The following is a 19,439-nucleotide window of genomic DNA, read 5'->3' on the forward strand; positions in this document are numbered from 1 at the left end:
TCCAATTGGCCACACGAGTTCCTTTAACCAATTCAATGGCATAGGGAGAGCTTCCATTCTATCAAGTTCAAGGTTGCATATGGCCATCAGAACTACACCATGCAGGTGAAGGCAGGCACCCTGCAAGCTGCCACGATGTATTTACTTTCTGTCAGTCAACATTCTAACTATTACTTTAAGGCATTTCCTTGCATAAATTGTCTTGTTTTCTAAGATTAGGGAATGCTAAGCGCCCAAAATTCCAATCAGGCCCTGGGTGGAAATGGGGCAATCACCCAATAGGGGACCAGAAAATGGGGCAGATCACAGTACCGCAGGGATTCCAGCCCGTGTTTATCGTTCTGCCATTTTCAACTGCGGGGGAAGGGCCATAGGTGGATCGTCTACTGGTTCCCTCCTACGTCAAGTGAGCATGTTGGGGAGTTTCTGGTCTACCCTTGGAATACTGCTCTTAAAAGGTCTCAGTGGAACTTTCACCAGTTGATTTAAATATTAATGTCTGCTGTTGAAGCTGAAGATTTCTTAGACCTCTTTTGTCTTCAGCCCAGGAAAGGCCTTTTATTTTATTCTAGGGATGTGCGTAACAGTAGAGAAAGAGCATTTGTTGCCTATCTCTAGCTGCCCTGAGGGCATTAAACATTAATGTAGCATGGGACTGGAGTCTCATGTAGGCCAGACTGCATAGGCATGGCAGGTCCTTTCCCTGCAGGACAATCGTCGACAAGATGAGCATTTATAACAATCTAACAGCTTCCATGGACAATTTTTTCTGGTGCTAGCCCGCAAATTACCGGATTTATTGAATTTAACTTTACAACTTGTTTACGCCATTTCTCCGAAGTTATGGCAGACAGTCGTAAGAACCCCCATGGAAATTCAACTCCCTGTCCTTAAAAACCTCCACAAAACTATTGACTGCGCATGCAGCAACTCTTCTAATTCTTCTACTCCTCTTGGCCTGCTCTCTTCTTTGCAAAGTGCCTTGGGACATTTTATTATGTTAAAGATGCTATACAAGTACAAGCTGTTGATGTATTTATACATTTTGCAGGTATGTAACTAATCAAGTAGTGCAAGTAAATAACAAATTATATGGCATTAAATTTTAATTTAATTTACCTTTTTATATATTCAACTAAAACTTTTGATTCCATCCAAGATTATTGATGTAAGTAACAATTGAATGCTTCTCCAGGGTAGGAATGAGGCAGACTCAGCCACTGAGTCAGGAAGGCAACTAGTGGACAGGATAAGCTGTTATCAGCTGAGAGAGGCAGAGATTTTGAACTAAGCTGGAAGTCAAACAGTTGGCAGTATTGCAGCTAGGTCTACTTACAGATTCTAAAGATTTATGTTTAGTTATAAGCGGTCAGGAGACTGAAGTTAATTCAGGGGACTATAATAGAAAACTACAGCTCGAGCTGGTTAGCAAGGTGCAAGTTTGCAATAACTTATAATGTAATGTGTGCAGCAAACACAGTTGGACTGAATATGAGAACAAAAGTAGATTGTGCAGCACTTAAGTCTGTTTCAATGCATGTATGTATGCATAAATACTTAAACCTCTCCAACCCACTGAATCTCCAGACACAAGGTTAGCCCCACTAGCTATTGGAAAAGAAGGCTGTTATCTAAAAGTTAAAGACAGAGATAAAGAACCAGGATAAGTAAAACTTGTAATATCTTTAGGGTGAAAACGTCACATTGCCATCACTCTGGTCAGCAGCAAAATTCCTTTCTCAGTACAATCTGTTAAAGCCATTAGCCTGTTGCAGCTGCTGATCTCATTTAGATATTAATAACAAAATTATATAATGCCCTCTTGTTCATAAAGAGGAGGAAGGATATATTAATAGGTTTGAAAGGCCATGCCAATCAATAAACTAGTAACCAATTAAAGCATTGCACTGTCCACGTATGAAATCTAGAGGAGGTACACAGCTTAGAGGAAAAAATATCTTGTTTTTCAGATGCTTAGACACAGTATGACATTATAGATACTGACCTGGTGGTATATTAACATATAATAGATACAGATCCTGTTGTTTATGTATGATATGAAGACTTGTTTTCTATTTGATCTTCGAACAGATTCCCAACAGTAAGAAGTTTGGAGTTGTTGAATGTGGATTGTAATTGCCGTGACTAGTTTATGTGCTTTGCCCATTCTGATTGGAAGCAAAGCTTATAACTTTCTGAGCGGAATTTATTTAAAGATTGGATGAAGCAGTTTTGCTGTTTCAATAAGACACATATTCATAAGTGAAAGCAACAGATGCACAGCAAGGCGTTTTGAAGAAGATAAGAGAAGATGCAAGATTACGATGAAGCTACTGCTTTCCTGGGAGAATGGGGGCATTACCAGAGAACAATTTTCTTTTTGCTCAGTATCGGTATAATCCCAAATGGCTATGTGGGTCTGTCTATGGTGTTTCTGGCAGATATCCCTCAGCACCACTGCCGCCTGTCTAACTCTTCGAACGTGACTGCTGAGGAAACTTCCTTCATGAACCTGAGTTTGCTACTGCCCATGGAGGCAGTGGATGGTGAACAGGTGTACAGTAAATGCACCAGATTCAAAACTCAGGTGCAAGATGGTTTCAATGACACAACACGTGAAACAGAGCGCTGTGTGGATGGCTGGGTATACAGCACAGACAGATACATCTCTACTATTGTCAGTGAGGTAAGAAGCTTTCATTCATGTCTCTATTTTGTTCATATTTTGTACATGGGTATGCTCCTACATCTGACTATCATAGCATCCATTTATGATCCATTACTAATTGCACTTATTAAAATGACAATAGAGTTGGATGAGTTGTTTTTGAGACATTCTTATGTTCCGGTGGAGTCAACCAGCTAGCTTTTTATACTGAAAAGCAAAATACTGCGGATGCTGGAAATCTGAAATAAAAACAGAAAATACTGTAAATACTCAGCAAGTCAGGCAGCATTTGTGGAGAAAGAAGCAGAGTTAACGTTTCAAAAATCTATTGATCTCAGTCTTAAATATACTCAATGACTGAGCATCCACAGCCTCTGGGGTAGAGAATTCCAGAGACTCACAACTCTCTGAGTGAAGAAATTTCTCCTCATCTCAGTCCTAAATGGCCTACCCCTTATCCTGAGACTATGTCCCCTAGTTCTAGACTCTCCAGCCAGGGAATACAGCCTCTCAGCATCTACCCTGTCAAGCCCTCTCAGAATCTTATATCTTTCAATGAGATCACCTCTCATTCTTCTAAACTCCAGAGACCATTCGCCCATTCTACTCAAACTCCCCTCACAGGACAACGCTCTCATCCCAGGAATCAATCTAGTGAACCTTTGTTGCACCGCCTCTAAGGCAAGTATATCCTTCCTTAGATAAGGAGACCAAAACTGTATACAGTACTCCAGGTGCTCACCAAAGCCCTGTACAATTGCAACAAGACCTCCTTACTCTTGTACGCCAACCCCCTTACAATAACGGCCAACATACCATTTGCCTTCCTAATTGTTTGCTGTACCTGCATGTTAACTTTCTGTATTTTGTGTACAAGGACACCCAAATCCCTCTGAACACCAACATTTAATAGTTTCTCATCATTTAAAAAATATTCTGTTTTTCTATTCTTCCCACCAAAGCGAATAACCTCACATTTCCCCACATTATACTCCATCTGCCACCTTCTTGCCCACTCACTTAACCTGTACATATCCCTTTGCAGACTCTGTGTGTCCTCCTCACACCTTACTTTCCCACCTAGCTTTGTATCGTCAGCAAACTTGGATACATTACACTCGGTCCCTTCATCTAAGTCATTAATATAGATTGTAAATAGCTGAGGCCCAAGCACTGATCCCTGTGGTACCCCACTAGTTACAGCCTGCCAACCTGAAAATGACCCGTTTATTTCTACTCTCTGTTTTCTGTCCGTTAACCAATCCATGCTAATATATTACCCCCAACCCCACGAACCCTTATCTTGTGTAACAACCTCTTGTGTGGCACATTTTCGAATGCCTTTCAAAATCCAAATATTCCACATCCACTGGTTCCCCTTTATCTACCCTGCTAGTTACACCCTCGAGAAACTCAAATAGAATCATAGAATCATAGAAGTTACAACATGGAAACAGGCCCTTCGGCCCAACATGTCCATGTCGCCCAGTTTATACCACTAAGCTAGTCCCAATTGCCTGCACTTGGCCCATATCCCTCTATACCCATCTTACCCATGTAACTGTCCAAATGCTTTTTAAAAGACAAAATTATAGAATCATAGATTTGTCAAACACGATTTCCCTTTCAAAAAACCATGTTGACTCTGCCTAATCATAATGTAGCCTTTGGAAAAGATGAGAAATATATAAAAGAACACAATTTGCAGAAGGCTGCAAGATTTTTGCCTCCAATGGACAGCTCCAAAGACTTTGACAGGGTCCATCCGGCAGTATCAAGGTTTAAATAAATTATCATAACACGATATCCCACCTTTATGTGGACTTCCTATAATTTTTTCTGAAGAGCTGCCGGGTTGTGCCCCATAATGTAGCTTCCTCCATCATGCACCAGGAGCACACAGAAATGATTTAAATTGTCTGACCTTGCATTAGGTTAGGACAAGATTTTATCTTGCAGGCATGACCAGCACACAATCTACCAGGATTGCATCGTCAACTTTACAGATCTTAAAAAAGACAGCTGGCTGATTCCAGACATCGGTATCCAGTCCATGACATAAATGTTTCAGCTACTCATCTTAGGATTTGCAACACCATTTGCTAGAGCTGCAGACGTCATACAAATCAACATGCCACTCGTTTTTACCCATGCTCCCTTGATTAAGTGAATGGTATTTTTGTTTATACAGTGTTATATCTACAGTACGGAGTATGAGTAAGAACTACGAGTGCCTAAAAATAACGATGGTAAGAAACACCCGTAGGTAGAATACACAGCTAGAAAGGATCTCAGACTCATAGGGGGAGAAATTCAACTTGCGCAGGTTGCTGGCATGAAATAGGCGGTGTGATCAGAATGCATGCCCGAACGCATCGGCCTGACGCTGGATTCAAATTGGGCCTCAGGCCTCATTTAAACAGGTGAGCTATGGACGTCAGTCCAATGTTCTGATGCAGCTCGCTGATTGGGGCTTGACCAATTCTGGACAGCTCCGACACCGAGATAACCCGCAGGTAGGTCCTGGAGGAAAGGGCAAAGCGGGGGGTGGGCAGGGTTGGCAGCGGCCTGCAGTATTTTTGTGGAGCAGGAAGGAGCTAAGACAAGGGCTGTATAACCCACACAGTGGGCCAGTGACTGAAAACGTCGACACACAATTCCTCTCAAACAGCTGTGAACTGGAATTAGGGACTGGATATTAACTTGGAGCCGGGAAGAAAGCGGGGGTGGGGTGGGGGAGGGTGAGGATGATTTTCGGAGGGGAAACCCGGAAGTAGGTCATGATGATTTTGACTGTAGGATGCCTTTTAAATTTTTTCATAGGTTCCGTGCCCAACAGCCAGCCAGATTGACAGGATGGCTGCCTGTCAGGGGGAAAGCAGCCGGGGAGCAATCACGGTCTTCAGGGTTTGGATGGGTGGGGGGGTGGGTTGTCGATCGCGGGGGGTAAGGGAAGTCGGACATCGTAAGGCGGGTGAGCACTCGGAGATCACGGGGGATGAGCACTCGGAGAGCACTGGTGGGGGTAGGGGGGGAGGTTTTGAGCAGTCAGAGATCGCGGGGGGGGGTGGGGGAAGTCGGAGTGAGCAGTCGAAGATTGTGGGGGGGGAGCAGTCGAAGATTGTGGGGGGGGAGCAGTCGAAGATTGTTGGGGGGGCAGCAGTCGAAGATTGTTGGGGAGGCAGCAGTCGAAGATTGTTGGGGAGGGAGCAGTTGGGGATCGAGAGGAGATGGGGGGAGTCGGACATTGTGGGGTCTGTAAAGACACTAGATTGCGGGGCCAGGGGAAACACTCCTGCTCTTCCTGGCCCACAAGCAGTGTCTTAAATGAACTGAACTTAAGGAATCCAGCCCTTCTCGCCTCCTGTCGGGAATCCTGTAGCCCGTGAAACCCGGCCTCGATGGGTTAAAAATAAAAATTTCGGTAAAACGGAGGCATGCAACCTCTTTAAAACATTTTACTGACTGACCTGCCTCCTGAGAGCGGATTGTCTGCCTGCCCCCCCCCCCACAACCTGCCTCCGTTAAGCCCGGAGGTGGGCACGTTGGAGCCAGGTGGTGGCCATGCTGCAAATTTCTATTATTTTAACTTCCCACCTTTTCTTGTGGGGTTAAAATTCCCCCCAGGAGACAGCTGAGCACCTGAAATAACAATGGGAAGGCAAAGGCAGTGACTTACTGCAGCTGAATTGGGGAAAGCTAATTTTACCAGTCAGGTACTGGAACCTTATTGTAAAGATGCAGGGCAAGAAAGGATCCCTAGAGCTGCTCACCCATTCTTCATTCTCCTTTTAAATAAGAGTGGCACTGTTGCTCGTCTTAAAATGAAAACTTTGAGAGAGTTTCCAGCAAAGCAGACGTTGGCCTGCAGCATTTTATTCTGGTGGGTGCATACTATGTCCACATTGAAATATAAGAAAAAAAACTCTCTCAGGTCATATAGGCCATGACATTCTGCACAGAGGCCCCTAAGTGACAACATGAAGGCAGTTGAATTCTCCCTGGACTACACGAAAGACGGCAGTTCTGTAGAATTATGTTGCCCTCTCAGATTGTTGCTGTTGATCAGTGGTAAAAATAATGGCGTTGTTGGCCCTGTTGAACAATGTATCTGAGACAACCTTGATACATATGCAGATACTACAAAACCTCAGTGCTGGCCTGGAAGGCTGCCATATGAAGATTGAGGGGCACACTGACTTTGATGAGCACTGCCAATGCTACACGGACATTAAGTGCATCAAATTGTGCTCACAGCAATTTTGAAATGGGTATTAAGTGAGTGCTATACCACACTCCCAACGTTGCTTGATACTATCTTTTAAGCTTAACTCTGGTAACAATATTTAGGCTTTACGCTTTTCATTCTTTGTGGTATCCTTCACCTTGGTTTTATAAAGAAAAAAGTGCTACTTTCATGCAAAGAATAATGATCCACGGAACCAAATCTGACAAACTTGATTTCAAGAAATCACTCAGATTTGCAATTCATGCAATCATACAGCACAGAAGGAGGCCATTTGGCCCATTGTCTCTAAAAGAGCTACCAATTAATCCCACTTTCCTGTTCTTTCCCTATAGCCCTCCAAATGTTTCCTTTTTAAGTAGAAATCTAATTCCCTTTTGAAAGTTACTATTGAATCTGCTTCCACCACCCTTTCAGGCAGTGCATTCCCGATCATAACAACTAGCTGCGTTAAAAAAATTCTCCTCATCGCCCCCATTGCTTTTTGCCAATTATTTTAAATTTGTGTCCTACTGTTACCAACCCTTCGGCCAGTGGAAACAGTTTCTCCCTATGAATTCTATCAAAACCCCTCATAATTTTGAACACCTCTATTAAATCTCCCCTGAACCTTCTCTGCTCTAAGGAGAACAATCCCAGTTTCTCCAGATAACTGAAGTCCCTCATCCCTGGTATCATTCTCGTAAATCTCCTCTGCACCCTCTCCAAGGCCTTGATGTCCTTTCTAAAGTGTGGTGCCCAGAATTGAACACAATACTCTAGTTGGGGTCCAACCAGTGATTTATAAAGGTTTAGCATAACTTCCTTGTTTTTGTACTCTATACCTCTATTTATAAAGCCAAGGATCCCGTATGTTTTTTTAGTAGTTTTATCAACCTGTCCTGCCATCGTCAAAGATTTGTGTATGTGAAGCCTGCATCTCTGGTCCTGCACCCACGTTAAAATTGTACCATTTAGTTTATAATGTCTCTCGTCATTTTTCCTTCCAAAATGCATCACTTCACACTTCTCTGCATTAAGTTTCATCTGCCATGTGTCTGCCCATTTCACCAGTCTGTCTATGTCCTCCTGAAGTCTTTTTTTTTATTCGTTCATGGGATGTGGGCGTCGCTGGCGAGGCCGGCATTTATTGCCCATCCCTAATTGCCCTTGAGAAGGTGGTGGTGAGCCGCCTTCTTGAACCGCTGCAGTCCGTGTGGTGACGGTTCTCCCACAGTGCTGTTAGGAAGGGAGTTCCAGGATTTTGACCCTGCTATCCTCCTCACTGTTTACTATATTTCCAAGCTTTGTGTCATCTGAAAACTTTGAAATTAAGTCCCCTATACCCAACTCCAGGTCATTAATATATATCATTGATTATATATTGTCAATTTTTGTGTATGATAGCAAAAAAAAAGTTTAGAAATGATGTTAGAATCCAAGAATATATTATTGAAAATTCAATGAAATCAATGAACTGAAACAGTATCCCATAGGCATAATTTGTATGAAGTCACTGTTGCATATTTCATCACAGACTAACAGCAAGGTTTTCCGTTTTGTGCCAAATATGTCTCCCATGGTGTAGTTAGCCTGATGTGTATGTAGAGTCTAGTGAAGCAACAGAGAGAGAGTTGGTGGAAATCTTGTGGCTATAATTAGTACAATATGAATTAGATTTCTGTTTTATTGTTGGATAGAAACTGTTCCAGGACATTTTGACTCACTTTCTGCAAACAAAAGGAGCATGAATTCTATTTTGTGTATGGTTTAATGTTTTGGGGGTTCGAGTGCCTTGTTGTGGTAATCTGAATTGTTCATGATGAAAGTATAACATAATGATCTTTACCAAGTCCAGTTATGGGCTACTTTTTAAAGTTGATTTTAATTGATGTCCTGTGACATATTTTTCTTGGTGGCAACTTTCACCAATTTAAAACATCATTCTTCTTTGACCTCTAGTACCAGGACATTCTGTAATCCTTTCTCTGGCTGCGCTGCAAATGTTTCTACCTTGTGTTGGCTTCGTGTGTGCTTCCCCGAGATAATTTCTTTAATTCATTGACAATACTTATTTTTGATAGTTTTCCAATCTTCTAATATTTTGATGAAGGGTGACAATATCAATGGAAGTTCTGTTACAGTCCAAATCATAATGAAATTTATGTATTTTTAATATCTACCTTTGAGATGTGACTGATCACTTTAAATGTGTATTAATGTAGGATTATTGTTTCTGGATTTACATTCAGTAGGTGTGGCCAGAAATTGCTTTGTTTGGAATACTAGGTCCACAGATGACACAGCCACATACGTTTGCCTTGATACTTGTTTGCCTTTATATGTTAATACCTTTTAATTGTAAATCCATTAATGTTGATTTAATCAGAAGTATTTCTTGGTAATTATCTGCATAATTAGTTCACACAATATGGCTGATTGTGTTTTTAACACCTTGGTTGGCTGGGGACTGGCTTCTGAGGGAAGGCCTTATGTTTTCATGTCCACTGATGGACAGCTCAGTTCTGACGGATAAATGGGATAATATTCCGAGTTCATCAGTTCTTCTGGGTTTTTCAAGATAGAGATAAATACCTAATGACTCGGTGCTGATTAGAGGAAACCTTATGTAAAGCTTTTATGTTATGGACTCCAGTCCAGGTTTTGTATTATTAAGAAAGTTTGTGAAGTGTCATGTTATTTAGTATTCCAGAAGGTATAATTTAGAAATTGTGTGGCCATGTGAAATCTGCTGTATTGACTTTATGGCACTACTTAATCTTTACCTTTAATAAATCTGATTTATAGTTTTTAGCCTAAATCACATGTTCTACGTGTTTATTCTTTACCTATTTGAAAAGTAGAACACAAAAGAGCTTGTGCTAATTCCAGAAAGTTGTACAATAACGAGAGTTTCTCTTTGACCCCTGGGCAATGCTACATTACCAAATATTGTACAGTATGTATAAAGTCACATTCTGGTTTGTAGGGAGTAAGGGCTGGCTAATGGAATGATCTTTGGTGCTGAGCAAGTGAGAAGTAGCTGGGTAAGACATAAAAAGGGAGCCATGTCTGACAAAATGCAGTCAAATTAAGTGATTTGAACAGCGGTAGTATTACGCCTAATGACATGAACGACAGTGATATTGAGATTTAATTCATGGCATGTTATGGGGATTGTCACAGTTTCTATATATTATACGAAAGAAAAAGAAAGACTTGCACAACTTCAGGACATCGCAAAGCACCTTACAACCAATGAAGTACTTTTTGAAATGTAATCACTGTTGTAATGTAGGAAACGTGGCAGCCAATTTGCGCACAGCAAGGTCCCACAAACAGCAATGAAATAAATGACCAGATCATCTGTTTTAGTGATGTTGTTTGAAGGATAAATATTGGCCAGGACACCGGGGAGAACTACCCTGCTCTTCTTCGAATAGTGTCATGGGATCTTTTACATCCAGCTGAGTGGATGATACTGAATATTCATGTTGAATATGAAACTTATGTTGTTTGCTCAAAAGTAATTGAAAATTCCACATCAGCATGAATGAGTAGACAGGGACGGTTATAATGCCATACTTGGCAATCAGAATGCTTCATTTTTTTAAAACGGTGATCAGACAGTTAAACTGCAATGGTTATAAAATTACATTTAGCAAAATACTTTTTCAAAACTACATTCACTGTTTACCTGGACTTTGATAAGTTTGAGGTGAATAATCAGGAAAGGTGATCAAATATGGAGCTTTCAGCAAAGAAAACACCTTAAACAATCAAAGGTTGAAAGAACAAATCTGCACTTGAAAGAGGGCATAAGGTTTTGGGAGGTAGTTGAGCAGCTTATAACATGATTCTCCCAGCGGGAAGCCGGCCGGAGCAGGCGACCAAACCCATGCAGGAGTATGAGTCGGAAGCCAGGCAGATTTTAACTGAATCCCACCTTGTACAGAGCCTTGGTCAGGCCCCATCTGGAGTATTGTGTTCAGCTTTGGGTACCAAATCTCAGGAAAGAAATGTTGGCCTGGGTAGGGGTACAGCACAGATTCACCAGAATTACATCAGGGCTTAAAGGATTAAAATACGAAGATTTTGCATAAATTTGGTTGTATTGCCTTGAGTCCGAAGGTGTGATCTGACCAAGGTCTTTAAAATGATAAAGAGATTCGATAGGGTAGATAGAGAGAAACCATTTTTTCTGGTGGGTGATCCAGAACAAGGGGCATCATTTTAAAATTTGACCTTGGCCATTTAGGAGTGAAATTAGGGAAGCACTTTTTCACACACAGGGTAGTGGAAACCTGGAACTCTCGCCCCAAAATGCCATGGATGCTGGGTCAATTGCAAATTTCAAGACTCAGATGGATAGATTTTTGCTGGGAAGGGTTTTGAGGTGATATGGGAGCAAATGCGGGTAAATGGAGTTGAGGTACAGATCAGCCATGATCTAATTGAATGGCGGAACAGGCTCGAGGGGCTGAATGGCCTACTCCTGTGCCTATGTTGCTATGTTCCACCAGTCAGCAGCTGAGCCATTTCCGGCAGAAAACGGCAGTTGGTCAGCAGCGAAGGATGGCCACCCATCGGCATCGGAAGAAAGCTGCCGGCAGCAAGCTAAGCCCAGGGGTAGGGAAAATCCCAATGATCTCATGGCTGGGGTGGGGGTTAGGGACGCAAAGCCTGAGGCAGCAGAGGCCGGACTTTCTACGTGGGGTCCAGAGGAGCACTCCCGTATTTAAGGGTGCACATGTGGGCAAATGACATTTCGGCCTTTACAAAGAAGTTTCAAAATGGGTTTTTAATATTTGTTAGCTTTTGTCAGGGATGAGGAGGGGGAAGAAATGCCAGATTAAGTGAAAGGAAAGCCAATGTGGAAAGGAATAGGTGGCCAAGTGACTGAATGGCACAGCACCTGCCCTTTATCTGATGGACGGCAACATGGATGTGCTACTGCATGAGGTGATACGAGGAGATTTGCCCTATTTCGTACCTCAGAGCACTCTCCCTGAAGGGCAGTACTGCACCTTGCTTGTCAGGAACTAACAGCCAGACTGAGTGATTTGTACAATACAGGGTGCCATCGACCATGCTCTGCGCTGTTGGGAACCCTGGCACCCAAGAAACATTCTGGGGTGGGGTGGGACTGGACTTATGACCACTGTGCTGACCCTATTTAATTTTTCTGGGTCAGGGGTCAATTATATTTGCAGGACGGACTCCCAGTACTATCTCTGCTCTCCACTGGGAATACTGTGGAGGGAAATACTGCACTGCAGCAATGGAAAGGGGCAGGACAACGACGTCATTAAACAGAGAAGCCCTAGAAGCAAAAAACCTTGCTACAAATAATTGTTATTGGAAGGGGTGTAAAGTAACAGAATTGAACGGTAAATAAAGGGATTTTCAGAAAGCCATCTGTTTGACTTTACTACACATACTGCCTGACTCCTGCTGACAAACAAAGTGTGAATGCTTCTTCCAGGGAGCTTTTCCAGGGTGATCACTGAAGGAAATATGATGTAGGACCAAACCCCAATGAATCACGAGTGGACAATTGGCAGATGGTGAGATCTACCTCCAAGGACGTGAACCAAAATTCTGGTGACCATTTTTTGGGGTGAGGATTCAGTGGCAGGACCCCCTGCTCCATTTTCCTGCACTATCTCATCCCTTGACCAACCAAAAATGGGTGAAAATTGAGATGAAAATCCAGGCCTCTGTGTTCTGTTGAGCTGGTATGTCCTTTTCATAGGGAGAGTAATGAGTGTGTTGCCCCTTAGAGCCAAAGCCTGTCACTTGTTTGATGCATTCATCAAAAGCCATTGAATTGGCGTATGATGGTGTAGGTCACTAGTGGTGTCTTAGAAAGATCCAGTAGCCTAAAAGTTTAATTCTTGCTTGGGAAGAGCCTGTAGTACAGTTTCTTTGCAACCTGGCCTTCAAGAGATGGCATAGCTATGTGGCAGCCTACTTTGTGAAGGAGATGCACTGAAATGCCCAGGAAGAACTGCTTATGCACATAACACGTGAGGTAAAGTTCCACCTGCCTCTCTCGTCCTCTCAAGATCTGCTCTTCCTCCTCCAAATCTAGGAGCGCCACTGGAACCCCAAAGGAATTTCCATTCTGGCCACTCTGCCCACTTTGGTTGCTGTCAACAAATTGGCAGCTGGATGCAAGACTGTTGTAAGAAACAGAGTTAGAAACAAATTGAACATTTTATGAGCCTTCACCTGTGGTGAGGTACCTTGCATGTGTATCAGAAAATCGCAGGTGGCGGGTGCACTATTTTCCAATGCAAGCTCATGGCATACAAGGCACCTCGGTGTAGGTGTTGCCTCAGAGGATCTGCCCTTAAAAGTTTTGCAATGCAAAAAAAATCAAGCCTAAACAACAAAAATGCAGGCACCAATAAAAACACGGTGAAAGCATCATAATAAGTGAAAAACAAACACGCCAATCAAAAATTTAAAACTGATATTCACCTTTAAGAAGCCAATTTGTACAGGCCTGATCATCGAAACACTGCAGTGCCTGTTTCAAATGGGTTGACAACACTGCCAATGAGGAGGTGATGAGAAGGCTGCAAGATCCACCGAGGGACCTACTTAAATAATTTTTGGAACCATGGTGAGGTTTACACTGGCCATAAGTGCAGCCTAGGACTGTGACCGATTTTCCTGGCCGCAAAACGCGGCCCACTGCAAATCGTGTATGACAGCCCGCAAGCCTGATTTCTTGCCCTTATTAAGGCTTGAGGAACTGGTCTCAAAGAGCCTGATTTGATCACTTCTATGTGTTGACTTTTTAATGTAAAATGATCAGAACACCATTTTCAATGGCACAGTAACAGGTTACAATTCAGGGGACATTATTGGTGCAAAAAGTGCACATTCAATTTTAAAACTGGGGCAAACAAATATAAAATGATAATATTCCCTTACTCCCTATTTTGAGGAAGGGAAAACTTGGATCGGTTTGCTGGTCCCTTAAGGGAAAACATTTCAAAGAAGTGTTCTTGTAACCTTAGGAGAGCATCTGCTCGGGAATGTGCGCAGTCATGGAACAAGTCCATTGGCTAGCAAGCTGCTACACCCACTTTCCCTCTCTAGAAAAGTTTTAGTCAGATCACAAGTTCAGACATGGGCCAATTGCACTGATTTCCAACTTCTACTGGGAACTTTTTATGCTCTGTTGTAAGGCATTCACAAAGCTTGCTCCTCACAATAAGTGTGTAGCACTTGCTCACATAAGTAGCTGATTTTAAACAAAATTTACATGCCATATATTGTATTCACCATATGTAGTTTTTAAGTGGCCTTTGATAGCAATTTTTAAAAATTAATTTTATAATCATAGCACACCAATTCCTCCACCCTTAACACCTCCCCCAACTACCTGTGTGGCCCCTGGTGTTCAGCGTTGCAAAAAGTGTTGAGGGCACTACATAAAGGGCAAAAGGGTAACTAGGGAGAGAGTAGGGCCTCTTAAGGATCAACAAGGTCATCTATGTGCGGAACCACAAGAGATGGGTGAGATCCTGAATGAATATTTCACATCGGTATTTACGGTTGAGAAAGGCATGGATGTTAGGGAACTTGGGGAAATAAATAGTGATGTCTTGAGGAGTGTACATATTACAGAGAGGGAGGTGCTGGAAGTCTTAACGCGCATCAAGGTAGATAAATCTCCGGGACCTGATGAAATGTATCCCAGGACGTTATGGGAGGTTAGGGAGGAAATTGCGGGTCCCCTAGCAGAGATATTTGAATCATCCACCGCTACAGGTGAGGTGCCTGAAGATTGGAGGGTAGCAAATGTTGTGCCTTTGTTTAAGAAGGGCGGCAGGGAAAAGCCTGGGAACTACAGACCAGTGAGCCTGACATCTGTAGTGGGTAAGTTGTTAGAGGGTATTCTGAGGGACAGGATCTACAGGCATTTGGAGAGGCAGGGACTAATTAGGAACAGTCAGCATGGTTTTGTGAGAGGAAAATCATGTCTCACGAATTTGATTGAGTTTTTTGAAGGGGTAACCAAGAAGATAGATGAGGGCTGTGCAGTAGACGTGGTCTACATGGACTTCAGCAAAGCATTTGACAAGGTACCGCATGGTAGATTGTTACATAAGGTTAAATCTCATGGGATCCAAGGTGAGGTAGCCAATTGGATACAAAATTGGCTTGACGACAGAAGACAGAGGGTGGTTGTCGAGGGTTGTTTTTCAAACTGGATGCCTGTGTCCAGCGGTGTGCCTCAGGGATCGGTGCTGGGTCCGCTGTTATTTGTTATTTATATTAATGATTTGGATGAGAATTTAGGAGGCATGGTTAGTAAGTTTGCAGATGACACCAAGATTGGTGGCATTGTGGACAGTGAAGAAGGTTATCTAGGATTGCAACGGGATCTTGATAAATTGGGCCAGTGGGCCGATGAATGGCAGATGGAGTTTAATTTAGATAAATGTGAGGTGATGCATTTTGGTAGATCGAATCGGGCCAGGACCTACTCCGTTAATGGTAGGGCGTTGGGGAGAGTTATAGAACAAAGAGATCTAGGAGTACAGATTCATAGCTCCTTGAAAGTGGAGTCACAGGTGGATAGGGTGGTGAAGAAGGCATTCAGCATGCTTGGTTTCATTGGTCAGAACATTGAATGCAGGAGTTGGGATGTCTTGTTGAAGTTGTACAGGGCATTGGTGAGGCCACACTTGGAGTACTGTGTACAGTTCTGGTCACCCTATTATAGAAAGGATATTATTAAACTAGAAAGAGTGCAGAAAAGATTTACTAGGATGCTACCGGGACTTGATGGTTTGACTTACAGGGAGAGGTTAGACAGACTGGGACTTTATTCCCTGGAGAGTAGGAGGTTAAGGGGTGATCTTATAGAAGTCTATAAAATAATGAGGGGCATAGATAAGGTCGATAGTCAAAATCTTTTCCCAAAGGTAGGGGAGTCTATAACGAGGGGGCACAGATTTAAGGTGAGAGGGGAGAGATACAAAAGGATCCAGAGGGGCAATTTTTTCACTCAAAGGGTGGTGAGTGTCTGGAACGAGCTGCCAGAGGCAGTAGTAGAGGCGGGTACAATTTTGTCTTTTAAAAAGCATTTGGACAGTTACATGGGGAAGATGGGTATCGAGGGATATGGGCCAAGTGCAGGCAATTGGGACTAGCTTAGTGGTATAAACTGGGCGACATGGACATGTTGGGCCGAAGGGCCTGTTTCCATGTTGTAACTTCTATGATTCTATGATTCTAATTGACAATTTAAAAGACCAATTTCATGTAGCAGGATTTTAACGGAGCAGAATTGGGGTGGGTGGTGGTTGAGTGCCTGCATGCTGCTGGTCAGCTGTTCGCCTGAAACGGGTGGGGAGCAGCAGCTGGCCGGCAGGCCCGAGAGAAAGTTCTGCCGCCCAGTATCAAAGGGAGTTTTGCCGGCAAGAAGGCATAAGAACATAAGAAGTAGGAGCAGGAGTAGGCCATATGTCCCCTCGAGTCTGCTCCACCGGTCAATCAAATCAAGGCTGATCTTCGACCTCAACTCCATTTTCCTGCCCGATCCCTATATCCCTTGATTCCCCTAGAGTCCAAAAATCTATTTATCTCAGCCTTGAATATACTCAACGACTCAGCATCCACAGCCCTCTGGGGTAGAGTTGTGGGGAGGTGGCTTCGGGAGGGTCCTGCGGGAGAGTGTGGGATATGGGAGGCTTAAACTTTCCTTGTGGGCCCTGAGGAGCATTCCGGCTCCTCCTGGCCCCACAAAATGCTCCTCAGGGCCCCACAAGGAAACTAAAAAAAAACTTACCTTAAATGGCCTCTTTTGGTCCTATTCCCGCTGTCTTCACTTGGCAGGCAAGCCACAATGACTTCCCCACTCAGGCCAGGGTTAAAATTGCAGTCGGAGCCCAATGACATTATCGGTCTGCAATCAGCATATTTAAAGAAGGACCTTCAGGTCGGTGCCCATGCCAACTGCTCAGTAAAGCAGTTAAAATTGAAGATGGCAGGATCCATGCTGGACATCACTGGGTGAATCACCCGTCCAATTTTAACTGCTCACCCATCCAGTTTCCACCGGGCCGTTAGGATTAAAATCGTCCCTTTATGGTCTGCAGCTGCAGGAGATTTTCATCCCATCAGTTAGGGATAGTTAAGTCAAGTCCCAGAGGTGTAAGGTTTAGTGTCTAATTCACTGCACCACCCAGTCCCTGTAAACTAGCATTTTCAATAGTTACTTTTTAAAAATATGTTCATGGAATGTGGGCGTCACTGGTAAGGCCGGCATTTATTGCCCATCCATAATTGCCCTTGAGAAGGTGGTGGTGAGCCGCCTTCTTGAACCGCTGCAGTCCGTGTGGTGAAGGTTCTCCCACAGTGCTGTTAGGTAGGGAGTTCCAGGTTTTTGACCCAGTGATGATGAAGGAACGGCGATATATTTCCAAGTTGGGATGGTGTGTGACTTGAAGTGGAACGTGCTGCTCTAACAGGAGCTGAAAATAAGCTTTATACATACTTGCCAACCTAGAATAGTAGCAGAAGCTGATTAATAATGTCAAAACATTGAAACTTAAGAGCAGTTATAAATATGGGCCTATGTCCTACAAAGAGATTTTGAGGAGTCAGGAGGTGAGCCACTCATTGGAGGATACCCAGCCTTTGCCCTGCTCTTGGGTTGAGCTTTTTCTCCTTAAGCGGTTACATGACACAAATATTATTTGTCACTTGGCGGCCTTGATGTTTTATTGTAGGCCGGCATGGGCTTCTTCACTATTGGAGGAGTTCTGGATAGAGCTGAATAATGTGGAATCGTCAGTGAACAGCCCCACTCCTGACCTTATGATGGAGGAAAGGTCATTGATGAAGCAGCTGAGATTGGATGGGCCAAGGATGTTTCCCTGAAGAATACCTGCAACAATGTCCTGGGGCTGTGATGACTGGCCTCTGACAACCATGACCATCTTCCCATGTGTTGGTAAAGACTCTGACCATTAGAGGGTTTTCCCTTGCCTCCCCATTGACCTCAGTTTTGCTAAGGTCCTTGATGCCATACATGATTAAATGCTGTCTTGATGTCAAGGGCAGCAACTCTCACCTCTCCAATGGTATTCAACTCTTGCGTCAATGTTTGGATTAGATTGTGATATGGCCTGGAGCCAAATGATTCTGGCGGAACCCAATGATCTAGTTATTGGTGAGTTGGTGCTTTTTGATGGCACTATTGATGATTCCTTCCATCATTAAAGGGAAGCTAGATAAATACACGAGGGAGAAAGGAATAGAAGGTTATGCTGATAGGGTTAGATGATGGGGTGGGAGGAGGCTCGTGTGGAGCATGAACACCAGCATAGACCTATTGGGTCAAATGGCATGTTTCTGTGTTGTAAATTCTGTGTCATTTTACTGACGATTGGGAGGAGGCTCATAAAGTACTTCGATTTATCCTGTCTTTTTATGGATAGGACGTACTTGAGCAATTGTTCAGATTGTTAAGAAGATGCCTCGGAGAGCAGCTAACTCTGGTGGGCAGATCTTCAGCATACAACCAGGATGTTGTCAGGACCCATAGTCCTCTCTGCCCAGTGTACTCAGCTGCTTCTTAATGTCATGTGAAGCGAACCAAATAGGTTAGACATTAGAACCTGTAAGAATTCTGGGAATTCCACCTTTTCCCTGAGTATGGAAAACTTTGGCCATTAACTAAAATCCTAAGATGGAAGGATAAGTGAGAGGTCACTAGATGAATCAACAACACACACAGTGGAACGTGGGAGAATTACTGCTTCAGACATGTCTCTGTTTTAATGCAAAACCTACAGCAGGTGGTCAACGATCAGAAAGGCAGTAGGCCATTGAAAGAGGCAACTGCTCCAGACATGGTGGGGCCATGTCTTTGTTTAAAAGCAAAGCCGATCAAAACCTAGGACGTTGGATACAAAAGGAGCCCTGTATAGCAGGTAATCAACAATCAGAATGAAATCGGAATTAACAATGTCCCATCGAGAAAAGCAATTGCAACATGATGAGAGACCATCAAAAGCCATCAAAGATTCTTAAGGACTTTGTAAGAACTGTTTAAACAGACATGAAGTGCCTCATTTAAGTGACGAAGACCATTGTAAGAGGAGGGGTATATAAGTGGAAACTCAAAACCCCTCTCTCTCTCTTGCTTTTGCTCTTGTTCTGCCTCCCGCTTGTTTTTGCAGTCTTGCTTTTGCTGTCTCATGTTCTGCTCCTCTTGTTTTGCTCTCTTGCTCACCCGAGCTTTCCAGGGAGGAGAGCAGCTTCCAGCGAAACCAACGTGAGAGAACTGGAGCCAGACCTGCAAGTGCAAAGGATTGGTAAGCCTCGACCATACGTGTGTGTGTGATAGGTGTCTCCAGGGTCACCACCAACCTCTTAGTTTAGCGGGATAAAGTACTGTAGTGCGTGTGTGTAACTCAATGTACTGTGTAGGACCGTTTGTATCGTTATTTTCTTCGTGTTGACGGTATAATAAAACCAACATTCCAATTCAATTCAAACACTGAGTTTGTATGT

The 19,439-nt window shown here is 43.3% G+C and overlaps 1 protein-coding gene across 3 annotated transcripts in view; it reads left to right on the forward strand.

The window, feature by feature from the left end:
• The first annotated feature begins 1,995 nt into the window (after positions 1 to 1,995).
• Positions 1,996 to 19,439, forward strand: part of LOC137320767 (solute carrier family 22 member 4-like) — a 141,419-nt gene continuing 123,975 nt past the window's right edge. For all 3 annotated transcript variants that reach the window (XR_010962645.1, XM_067982561.1, XM_067982560.1), the window contains exon 1: positions 1,996 to 2,686. Coding sequence is in view for 2 of the 3 variants with exons in the window: in XM_067982561.1 (XP_067838662.1) it covers positions 2,312 to 2,686 (375 nt within the window). In the remaining variant the exon portion in view is untranslated. The remainder of the gene's footprint in view (positions 2,687 to 19,439) is intronic.

The sequence above is a fragment of the Heptranchias perlo genome, chromosome 4 (genome assembly GCF_035084215.1).
Source record: "Heptranchias perlo isolate sHepPer1 chromosome 4, sHepPer1.hap1, whole genome shotgun sequence".
Taxonomy (NCBI): Eukaryota; Metazoa; Chordata; class Chondrichthyes; order Hexanchiformes; family Hexanchidae; genus Heptranchias; species Heptranchias perlo.